The sequence below is a fragment of the Lepus europaeus genome, chromosome 1, assembly GCF_033115175.1.
Source record: "Lepus europaeus isolate LE1 chromosome 1, mLepTim1.pri, whole genome shotgun sequence".
In the NCBI taxonomy this organism is placed as follows: domain Eukaryota; kingdom Metazoa; phylum Chordata; class Mammalia; order Lagomorpha; family Leporidae; genus Lepus; species Lepus europaeus.
The window spans coordinates 55,040,373-55,053,005 of NC_084827.1; the positions used below are offsets into that span (position 1 = coordinate 55,040,373).

At 38.2% G+C, this 12,633-nt stretch overlaps 1 protein-coding gene across 1 annotated transcript in view; it reads right to left on the reverse strand.

The window, feature by feature from the left end:
- Positions 1-12,633, reverse strand: part of CLASP1 (cytoplasmic linker associated protein 1) — a 291,310-nt gene that overhangs the window by 69,610 nt on the left and 209,067 nt on the right. The window contains exon 22 of the mRNA XM_062178774.1: positions 10,638-10,805. Within this exon, the coding sequence (XP_062034758.1) occupies positions 10,638-10,805 (168 nt within the window). The remainder of the gene's footprint in view (positions 1-10,637; positions 10,806-12,633) is intronic.

The window sequence follows — 12,633 nt, forward strand, 5'->3', positions numbered from 1 at the left end:
GGATGGATAGCAACTGCCAGTCCCCACACTCCCCAGTAGTGGCCGGCTCTCCACAAGCTAGTCAATACGTGGGCACAAGGGCACTTTTTAAGGTGCTCTGAGATAAGTCCGAAGCAGCACCCTCGGCCTCCAGGTTTGCAGTGACACCGTGAAGCCTCTATCAGCTGTTATGGAAGTATGCAACATGAAGAGTACCAGGAGCCCTGGAGCACCATCCAAACCCCAGAGTGGAATAGCAGTAAGATGGATCAGTAACTCAGCTCACAAGATGTGTCATCAGAGTGTGAGGCATATGCGACCATGCACCAAAAACAAAAGCATAGAAGTTCATAATGTTCTTTCAACAGAAACAGAATGAAATCACAGGAAGGGAACTGACAACCACAATTCCATTTTCCCCAGTCAAAATGTTTGCTTTTCTGTCACACAAGTATTCTCATTATTAAGGTTTGTTTAACAGAAATTTAGTTGTAATAAGTTTAATGACTTTTCCTCAATGAGGCAACCTCAGAAATAACATGGTCAAGTCTGCTTTGATCACCACTAGCTGTAGGATATTGGGAAAGTACTACACCATCCTGAGTCTCCATGTCCTCCTCTGCAGGACGGTGCTGGCAATGATACCTACCTCTTGGGGGCTACTGAGAGGATTAAGAGAGAATGCACAGAGCACTCAAAACAGTGCCGGACATGGAGTGAATGCTGGTGGTGACAACAGTTAGTACTCTTGTGGCGGTAGTTGTGATGAACAGTAAATTCCAATTTTCACGAAGACATTAGAGTATTATTTTATTAGCAAGTATTCCTAATGTGTCTATTACCTTATCAACCTGAGAAAACAAATGCTAAACTCTGTCCTCATGTGGAGAAGGAACAACCTTCAGAAATAATTATGCAGTAAAGACTTGGTTCAAAACATTGATCTACTGTCCACAGTTCTATGTAATATCAGGCTTTTCTTCACTTCAGGGAATAAACAAAGGATAATATGCTTCCAATCACTACTCTGAAAAATTCATGCTGATTATACCATGGAAAATCCACAGGCTTGACAAAGTAATACTGAGCAGCATTATCTATACACATTGACATACATTTTGTCATAGAATATCAAAGTCTCAAGCTCTTCAGCATCATCTTATTTGTTTTTTAACCTAACATCACTTTATAAAATGTGTGCAAATCTGTGGTAAATGTGGCATTAAACAGCAGATGTTACCTGGTCAGTGAGGACAAATTTTTACCAGCCTGCAAAAGGAAAACCGCTCCATTCTCAAGATCAGAAAAATAAAAATCAACTGCCAATATCTAAAACAGACATTTTAGAATTATCACTTCCCTTAAAGAAGGAAGTGGGCAAAGTATTTTAAGACTGAAGCAAATGATACAGTTTATCGTATAAGCATATCAGTATTGTACCTTGATAGTTTAAACATAAAATGGTTTTTAAGCAATACCTGATCTGTAGATTCCTTATAAAGCAGTCCTGTGGTTCTGTTTCAACAGAATGTTCTAGAGTAAATATGTCATGTAAGGAGTCCTCTGTTACATTCACAGGTGAACACCCATTAGTGGAATCCAAGGTGGACCCACATATGCCAAACCTAACTTACAGCAAAGTACTGGATCCCCTAATTTCACTCAGTCAATAATGATCACTGTAACCATGCTCATACATATTCATACCATTAAAATGATCCAAAATAATCTTGTAAGAAAGTGCAAACTTAAAATTGATATGAACTCACCAAAACATAATTACTCTCACTGTCTTTTCTTAAAAAAAAAAAAAAAAAAGAAAAGAAAAAAAAAAAAAAGAATGTTGGCTATATAAGTTGATGCACAGGGGCACTGACATATAAAAGGATGGCAAGAAAGCCCCTCTAAGGAGAACCACCTTCTGAGATCTTCCTGAATTCCCAGGTCCTAAACGCGCCTGGCAACCCCTGACTCAGAAACATCTCTGGAGTACTTTCTGTGTACCTAGTCCTGTGGAGGCCTCACAGAAAGCATATGATACACTTTTGAGGAAAGATGAAAGACACAGAATTAAAACTATTTTCAAAAGAGGCAGGCTTGCAGTCAAACCTGGACTCAAACCCTAACTCTACCATTTATCAATATGCTTTGAGAAGGTAGTTTCACATCCCTAACTCTGATGATGCCAACATCTGTCCCAGAGAGTGAACAGGGACCATCAAGCATTGATTGTGACTGTTGAACGTCCCAAATGTTGTGGATATAAAGGAGCACCACTGTTGCTGGACATGGATTTTAGAGACACAGTGAACCCAAGGGAAAAAAGGACATGGCCTAAAAATTCAGCTCAGAGGAGCCGGCACTGTGGCGTAGCGGGTAAGGCCACTGCCTGCAGTGCCGGCATCCCATATGGACAACGGCTCGAGTCTGGGCTGCTCCACTTCTGATCCAGCTTGCTGGTGTGGCTGGGGAAGGCAGCGGAGGATGGCTCAAGTCCTTGGGCCCCTGCATCCACATGGGAGGCCTGGAAGAAGCTCCTGGCTTCAGATTGGCACAGATCCAGCTGTTGTAGCCAACTGGGGAGTGAACCAGTAGATGGAAGACCTCTCTCTCCCCTCTCTTTCTCTCCTCCCTCTCTCCTCCCTCTCCCTCTCTCTCTCTCTGCCTTTGCCTCTCTGAAACTGCTTTTCAAATAAATAAATAAATCTTTAAAAAAAATTCAGCACAGAAGATGTTAGCCATTGCCTGAGCACAACAGAAAACATGAGCTAGTGCTAGTTTGTCAGGATCCATACCATCTGCCTTGGTTTTAGCAATTATGCCTTTTAGTATGTTGAGTTGTCACCAAGACAGTTACGCAGATCCATTTAACCAAAGTAAGTAAAAAAGAGGCAGGAACGTTCAACCACTCTGGGTTCCATCAGGTCCTAAAAAGTTCAGCATACCTTGCCTGGTCCACAGAACTCATGTCGGATTACAAAGGCTGCTTCTATGGATGATATCAGAAATACTAGTAGATGTATAAAATAAAAATACTAAGTTGTTACTAAGGCAAAATAATCAATAAACAGATTGACTTTACACCTAATAGGTTGTCTGGAAGGTCAAAAAATGAGCAACGATGCATAGATATACAGCCTTAACTTAATAAGAAAAATCGCCAATTCATTCAGATAAAAACCCACCACTGCGGCCTCTGATTTATTGAGACATCTGCTCTCAGGCGTCAGCCTATGGTGGAATGTCTGCATGCCGAAAGGGAGCTTATGTTAAGCAGGTGGAATCCCTCCTTGCTAGCTCAAGGGAATCCTCTTGTAGGGCTCTGACATCTGTCTGCTTGCACTTTCTCAGACCCTCATACAGCACAATAGGTTGTACAGAAATATCTCAACCCCGGTTCCTGACACCAGCTGGGGAAAAAACACATTAGAACTGTGTGGCATTAGCAATAGAGAGTGAGACACATATTAGGACCACACATTTCTGATTTCACATCCTCCTTCTTAGAGACATTTACATATTTAAGGGGTCAGTTACAGAATCACATAGTCAAAATAACAGGCTGCTGTAGGCCACAGTTCCACGTGGTAATTTTTAATTATTATAAAATGATTTCTATTCTTTATGTTTATCAAGAGGAAAGTACATATTTGTACAGAACTTAACAAGCCAATGAACTAAAAATTATGAATATAAAATATTATTTTTCATCGAAGTATGTTTTGCTAGACATCTTTGGGGATTAATAATTTACACAAGATAAAAAGGTAAATTGTATGCCCAAGTTATAGGAAGGCAAACTACAAAAATGAAAATGAAAACTCATTTAGTCTTTTTTTAAGTAGCCATTACCTTTGGCTCGGTTTTGTCTTATGTTAGGAATTGCCACACGGATGGGCTTGCCTGATAGCAAGAGGCCATAAACACAACAGCTTTATTCCTCTAATAATGAAAACTGGAAGTTGCCAAAACTCAAGCATGCAGAGGGGGACAACAAAGGGGAACTAAGGAAGAGGAGAGAAGAAGGGGTCACAGGACAGCAGAGGGGAAAGCAGGTCATTCCACCCAGCAGAGTCTCGGACAAGCGTTTGGAGCAGGGAAAGGAATGCTCCGCTCCTCGGGCCAGCGCCTACGAGTACTCACCGAGTGGAGGGAAGCCCCGAGCAGGGCTTGTATCACGGCTGCTCTCACGGCTGGTATCGCGGCTGCACCCCTGACTCATGCTGGGTCGAGGGATACGGCTGCTCCGTGCTAGTGTGCAGCATGAGGGGTTTCAGAGAAGGTGAACAAGTTTAATGAAGACAGAAAAACTCACAAAACGTCAGTCACATTCCGTTAATGTTATCATGACATTGTCTGCGCTGGGGAGTTCTGATGACTGGGCACCCATTCGTGCTGAGGCCCAGTGACTGATGTGCCAATAGGAGAGAGTGTGGATCAACTTGGTTATGCTCAATGCCTCCAAAAGCTGTGATTTTTAGTATGCATGTGAAATTATACCTAAATGTAAGAAACACAAAGAAATCTTTCTAAAGAACAAACTGGCATCAGAAAATACAAGATCAAAAGCCTTTTAGAAATGATCAATTCTTCAATGGCTTGAGCAAAATTCTTGATAAGAAGACAGAAGACCCAAGCTCATTTCATGTGTACTCAGTTCTTAGAAAGATAATTTGGATTAACAGTCAGAATAAAAGCTCTAGTTACTGAGGTCCATAGACTTACCTAATTGAAAGGAAGAGGCTCACTTCTCCCACCCTGGCTTTTACAAAGAGAGGGCATTAGGGCTGACAAAACTGGAGAGCCTACCCACTTCTAGCGAGTGTGTAGATGCTTCAAAACCATTTAATCTTGTAAACCAGTAGACACAAAGAGTCAGGACAGTTCTCCTTTCATTTACTGGTCCCAACATTTAATCCTTACTTTTTCTATGGGTATTCAAACAGATTTGCTTGTGGTCCCTACCAAGCTCCTGCACAGACCCTTCTTACACTTCAATCTCAACTAACTGGGTGAAAGATCCCTCCCACTGACCTGTGAGCAGCTAGTTACTTTATGACTGTCCTGGATGAAGTTCATTGCTGTCATGCTATAATGTTCTGAGATTATAAGAGTCACAAGAATGGCCTAAGGTCTAATAATAACTTAGCTGTGAAGCTCAGAAAAAATCAACGTGCCCTGTTTCTTAATTTGAGAAAACAGAATCACATTAGCTACAAAATACTCCAAAACGTGTGTGCAAAATACTCCAAAACAAGTGTTGAATGCGTCCAGGTGGAATGTCTAAAACTGACAGCTGATAGGGACAATACACATTTCCATCTTGAGAGCACCTACTTTTTCTACACTTGGTAGAAACGATTTGTTCAGAGATGCTGGAAGCAATAAACTTGATTCACTGATGTGAATGTCTCCCACACTGTAATGAGTGTAGCCTATTATTTTGGAGCAAAGATTTACTGTACAGCCAAATTAGAACAAGAATGGCTAACAAATGAGAATCGTGAAACTCTCTGAAAAGAATACAAAGGTAGAAAATAAAGTTAACTTTGCTGCAGTCAGTGCTACGGTTGAATCTGAAGGCTTGTGAGTGAGGTCCAAATGCTTAGTACTACCCAGGGAAGGAGTGGTCGGGCACAGGGATGCAATCGAAGCACTGGGGACCAAAAGGGTTTTGCTTGAGGCTCCACTAGAAATTTTTAAACTCTCCTTAATTCTGACAGGATGATAGGGAAGTACTGATTTTTCATCCAAAGTGTCAGTGACTATTTAACCAGCAATTCCTGATAACATTCTAAACAGCTCCCACAATGAGGGTTAACGTAGTAGATGCTAAATTAAACCCTTAGGAAACTAGGAAGTATCTACCAACCCCAACATGGAGTTAACTTCCAAGACTGTAAAAGCAATGCATCTCTTCAGAGGACCAATGCCACATCCCAGACTCTAGTCTGTGCTAGCTCACTGGTCCAGCCATTTGGCCTCTTTGGCCTCCCTTTAGGAAAATGCAAAACAAGAAAGAAATCTGTCATTTCAGAGAAAAGTATTGTGAGATAACGCACAAGCCTAAATACTTCTAAGCTCCTTACTTAACAGCATATATGAAAATCTTGTCTCATTCCACTGCCTGCTCCAAAACAAATAGTTAATAAAAAAAAAAGTTCTGATAGTTTTTAATTTAAGTGTATGCTTAGTTGAGCATTTTCTTAATAGTTCTTGTCTGATTACTTGTACATTTTGACCCAGTCCCAACTACCTTTCTTAATGTGTATACTCATACGTGCTATAGCAATGGGTAATAAATGCTCTGGGCTGAGCCTGCTTCATGAAGACAATAAAGAGCATTAACGGTGACAAACAGGTGTGATCTGAAGTAACAGTGTACATAAATTTGTTAACCAGGTTTACTTTCCTGGTATTTCATCCAGAGAGTTGACTCATCCATTCATGTTGACTGGTTCCTTTAACATATGGCTAGTAGTAGCATATGGAAAAAGAACTCTTTCTGTTTACAGTTTTGTGAAAACCTGCCCACGGCTGCCCCAAATCTCATTAAGGTATATATACTGGATAGAACAGTTTAAATATGGGGTAATTCAAAATACAAGAGGAAAAATACTGACTTATTTATCCTAAAACTTCCAAAGACTAATCTACAAGGAATATTTTTAAAAGATTTTTAATGACTAATTGACTAGGTAGTCAAAAACTAAATTAAAAAAGGAATCAAATCAACTTGTCTATTTATCAAGTGCCCAAAAAGAACATACCGTGTGAGAATATGTTAGTGAGAAGACACAAGAAAGAGAAGAGTTGGTGAAAACACACTTGCCATCTGCAATTTCCCAAAACAATATTCTTAAGTAACTACTGAGTATTATGCTCAACCAACATGCTGAGAAGCCTTGAAAAACCATTTGATTGGTTTTCATTTCTTGATGAATACTCCATTCTACCTTCACAGTGTTTTAATGCTAATCCTAACTTTTGCCTTTTAAGGGAGGATCCAGCCAGAACACAACAAAATGAAATGTACAAGAGGTTAACAAAAATGACCAGAAGGCAGACATGTGTAACAACCTCTTGCATAGACATTTTCACGTCTTGGTCTTGCACAGTTGTCTATTTTCACAGTTAAAATGGTTTATTATTCATGTTTAGTATTTTCAATAAATTTCACCAGAAAATAAAAGTCATTTTAAATAAATTAGCCACAGAACATAAGATGCAAAAACGTCAAGTGTGTTTTTATAAACTCTTTTCAATAAATGAGTGGAAGAAGAAAGGAACCAAAGACAAACTTCTGAAATATAATCATTGTAGATGTTACCTGTCTATGTGACTTTATTGTCTGTAAAGTATTATCTTTAAAACACAAAAACAAAAAAATTTACAGATATTTCCCTACTCAGTTGGATAGCTTACAAGGAGCAGCCATGTGTTTTGTTTCTTTGTTATCCAACAGGAATTACAAATCATTTTTGTTTAAGACATCTTGATGCCAAAGAATTACAGCCTTGGCATCATTTTTAAAATAAAGTTAAGAAATACCATTTCTAACCAAAAAAAGAGGGAGGGGAGCATAGTTGAACTAAACATAATTTGTCGATAACTAGAATTAATTCTCAGTGCAAATTCCAAACCTATTTTAGCTATCACTAAAACACTGAATTGGTTAAGGATTATAGAAAACATTCCTAAAAGATGTTCCTATCACTTTTTAAATATCATATTTTAATTTGCTAAACAATGAACCAATTATTCAGACACATAGGTTTATATATTATAAATTATCACACTAATAAAATAATCTATTACTGAAAAGTGCTCACGTATCTGCCATCCTCTAATACAAAAATCTCTAAGCAGTCTTATCAGAATGAATGGACAAATATACCTTATGCATATATTTATTTGAAAGTGTGTATTCTTACAATGTGCAGAAATCTACAGTTCTTTAATCAGAACTATCAAAGCTCATACATAACTAATCCTCTTAAGGAGCACAAGGAGATAACTTTCTTCAAAATAATATTTCAAATAAGAGCTCTTTGGAAACAAACAAGTTCCTCTTTAGTTCTTATCGATGTCTCATACTATCTGTTTTAAAAGCTTATAAATATTGGGGTGGCACTGTCACACAGTAGGTTAAGCATCTGCCTGTGGCACTGGCATCCCATATGGGTGCCGGTTTGAGTCCCAGCTGCTCCACTTTCCATCCAACTCCCTGCTGATGGCCTGGGAAAGCAGCAGAAGATGGCCCAAGTGCTTGGGCCCCTGCAACTGCATGGGAGACCTGGAAGAAGTTCCTGGCTCTTGGTTTTAGATTGGCCCAGCTCTAGCTGTTGCAGCCATTTGGAAAGTGAACCAGCAGATGGAAGACTTCTCTGTCTCTCCCTATCTCTCCCTGTAACTATGCCTCTCAAGTAAATAAATAAATCTTTACCAAAACACAAAAAGCTTATAAATATTGATAGATATTCTCTTTGTCTCTACACAAAACAAACTTCCTAATTGAGACAATGGAACATCAGATCTTAAGAAATACATCAGATAGCTGAAGTTGGGTTATTCCTCAACTTCAAGACAAAAATAAACATGGCATCTTTAATAAACACAAAAAGCAAAATCCCTAAATAGAAAAGAATTTTAAAAAATAACCAGTATTTCAAACATACATCCTACAAAGTGAAAATAATTACCTATGGAAAAACGACAGCATAAACCTCACACCTAGATTTAAAATCAAGTGTATTTTCCAAAGTCAGACTCAAAGAGAGATGTTTCAGCATTCAATGTGAAATGTAGATTTCTAGCCACGGTGTTTCCTCTGGTTGTATCCACATCAACACTCACAAAAACCTGTCAGCTAAGAGACCATGCATGCATATATTGCCAACAGAAAGCCATCATCATGGAGAATTAACAAAAGCATCAAACACATTTACTTGCTTTGCACATATCAGTTAAAACCAAACCCTATCTATTCTCAAATATCTGTCCCCTGTTTGCAAAACTCCAGAGGGCCTTCCAGGACTTTCTTGAGCCAGACCCTACCAGTCCTTCTACCCTCGACTCTCACTCCACCCTCATAAACTTTCTTTGCTGCAGTCAAATAAATTATCTGTGGTTCCATCTCGCTTGGCTCATTCTGCACATGCTCCTCTCACCCTAGAATTCCTTCCCCTCATCGCTTCACCCTGACTAATCCCACCAGGTACTTCACTAAAACAGCACCTCCTTGAAGGAAATCTGTGAGGATGGGGTAAATAACAGCCCAAGGCACTCCCTTCTCTGTGGTTTCACAGCACCCAGTCATAGTCCTTGTCATTCTGTCTCACAGTTCTATCTCTTCCCAGCAGATCACAAGCTCTTTAAAGTCATAAACAAAATCTGCTTCATTTACCTTCTAAGTCTCAGGCCTAATAAAGTGTCTGCTACAGGCTGGCGCCGTGGCTCAACAGGCTAATCCTCCGCCTTGCGGCGCCGGCACACCAGGTTCTAGTCCCGGTCGGGGCACCGGATTCTGTCCTGGTTGCCCCTCTTCCAAGCCAGCTCTCTGCTGTGGCCCGGGAGTGCAGTGGAGGATGGCCCAAGTCCTTGGGCCCTGCACCCCATGGGAGACCAGGAGAAGCACCTGGCTCCTGCCATCGGATCAGCGCGGTGTGCTGGCCGCAGCACACCAGCCGGGGCGGCCATTGGAGGGTGAACCAACGGCAAAGGAAGACCTTTCTGTCTGTCTCTCACTCTCTCACTGTCCACTCTGCCTGTCAAAAAAAAATAAAAATAAAAATAAATAAATAAATAAATAAAGTGTCTGCTACATTACAGTAGACCTCCCAGTAAAATCTGCAGAAATAAATGAACATATGAGAAAGGCCAGCCAACAGGACTTAAAGAGAGAGTATTCTGATCTCACAGTAATACATTTTTACCCTTAGCAAGTAGATAAAGATGTAATAAAGAGTATAAACTTATGACTTTTTTGCATTGTGTCACAAAAGGTTTCTGACTTTTATATTAAATAAGCAGAGTTTGGATTAGATTTTAACATAGTAAAAGGTCTTTAAGCTGCTGAGAGAAATTCATATGATTCTGTACACACTTACAAAGAAACTAAGTACTACAACAACACAAATCAATATTACATTGATTTCCATCAATTCCTAGCTTTCTTTCTGTCAAAAAATAATTAAACATACTCTTTGACAGTACTTTCACCAATTAGGTTAGAGAAGATCAATATCAAAATAAATCAACATTTCTTTTGAAAATTCATATAGATTAATGGCTATTCAATGCTAATTAGTGAATGAAAAATAAAAGGCAACGCTGTTTCCAATTGTGAGGGGAAAATCCTGCCAATGTTCACAGTTCTAATGCTTTGAAAAATGACTGTAGAACACAAAAGCCTATGATGATGTAATTTCTTGTCATCAATTTCAATGTAAATCCCATACATTTTTAGTTGTAACTGAAACTTCAACATACGGTTTTATATATATAAAGCACAAGCAGAATATTTTTTATCACAGGCAAAGCAACATCCTCAGTTCAAAAACAGAGCTCCATTTCCTACATTACACACAATCAACAGGCTATAATCAAAATTATGATCAAGGAGGGAACAGTATTCCAAAGTCTTTGAGAATCCTTACCTAATCCTATTCGGTTTGGACTTGTTTCTCGGCTACATCCCTGACTCCTGGGAATCTTGCTTCGTTTTTCTGAAGATGATGTCACAGGTGGGCCTCTTGAGGAACTTCCAGCAAGTCCACCATAACCACTTCCCAACAATTTCCCTGGGGAACTCGACCGGCTGCCAGCTAAATATGAAGCCAAAAAAATAGATGGCAATCAGAGAATAAATTATAATATTTCAGAATTTTTTTAAGATGTAGGAACATAATAGAATATTGAGCATCACAAAAGACTATCTGGACTTAAAAGAATTACTGATGGAGTTCAACAAAAATGAACACAGAATTCTGATTCAAAAGAGCAAGCTGAGAACCAAAAGTGACCTCTTGATTCCATGGCAAATCTCTACAAGAAAACATGAAGCTGTTTAGCATGTGTGTTAAACACTCTGAGTGTGACTTTTGTTGGAAGAGCAGAAATCTAAATGTAACATAAATTTCCTAAGCATTAGTTGGAGAAAATGGACCTGAGAAATTTTCCTTAATGTAACAAAGGGAAGAAAAAGGGGAGAGGGATAAAAAAAACTAGAAACTAGGCAAATAAAATCAGAGTAGGAATAGACTCAAATATCAGTAACCATGATAAATGTGAATGGATTAGATTCACCTATTAAAAGACAAAGATTCTTGGATTGATTTAAAAAATAAATGTATATAACCGTAAAACAACATTGTAAACAAAATAATATAGCATTTTAAAAGGTCAAATAAGTATTCTTAATATTGATTAAAGAATAATTGTCCACCAACTTAATACTTGCAAACTTTTATGCCCCCAACAACATAGCTTTGAAATATAAGATATAAAAAAGACAAAAAGATAGGGAGAAATGAAAAAAGCAGTAAGTATTAATAAACCTTGTGGAAACAGTAGCTAATGAAAGACTAATACACCTCACAGAAATTGACAAAGCAAGCAGTCAAAATTGTGTATTTATGGGTGTATAGAAGTATGTATGTACGCATTTTTGTATGTATATACATATATACATATACATGCATATAGAGTCATGCGACACATAAAATCTTTAAAGTCAACGAAAGACTGCATATAGGACAATTGATCTGTAAGATTATATTGCCTAGTGATGTTGTGGCCATATAATTTGTATATGTACATGCTATGGTATTCACACAAAGGAAATGGCCTAACAACACATTTTTCTGAATGTATCCCCTTTTGTTAACTGATGCATGACTGTATTTGCATACACACATATATATGCACACACGTACCTCTCACATATACACACACAATTTCACCTTCCCACACACATATATTACTACACCTCAAAGTAAATTCAAAACAATCTTTAAAAGTAGAAATCACATGATCACTTTGCCTTAGAATTAAACAATAGATCTGAAAATTACAAACAAATAATGAGGCTAAGAATTTTTATTAATAGCTAAGTATCTAGATAACTATACAACTATTTTTTGTGAAACCAAATTCTCCAACAAGACAGTAAACTGTTGAGCACAGTATCAATACACTCAAATGGCAGTCATTTACTCAGATAATCTCCTAAGCAGAAAAGGCTATAAAATCCCAAAATATAAAGTGTACATTACCAGGTACAAGAATAGGATGATCAGAGGGGAAAAATCTTTCAAACAACATTTACACTGAAATTACATAGCATCTTAAATATAAATACTTTTAAAATATGTGTATTATATATATAGGCTACCATCATTCAAATGGATCACTTAGGCCACCACTAACAAAAATGAGTACTTTAACATCACTTAATTGTAATTTTAACTGTAATTTGAAGTGAAAATCATTGTAAAAATCAGTAATACACAGTACCATGAAGAATTTCTCACAATGTACTAATTTGGCCATAAAATTTGAGCCTATAGACTATTAAGCTATGTAAAAGGGGAAAGAAATCCATTTCAAACTCCAGAATCTGATCATACAGAAAAAAATGCAGGAAGATTAACT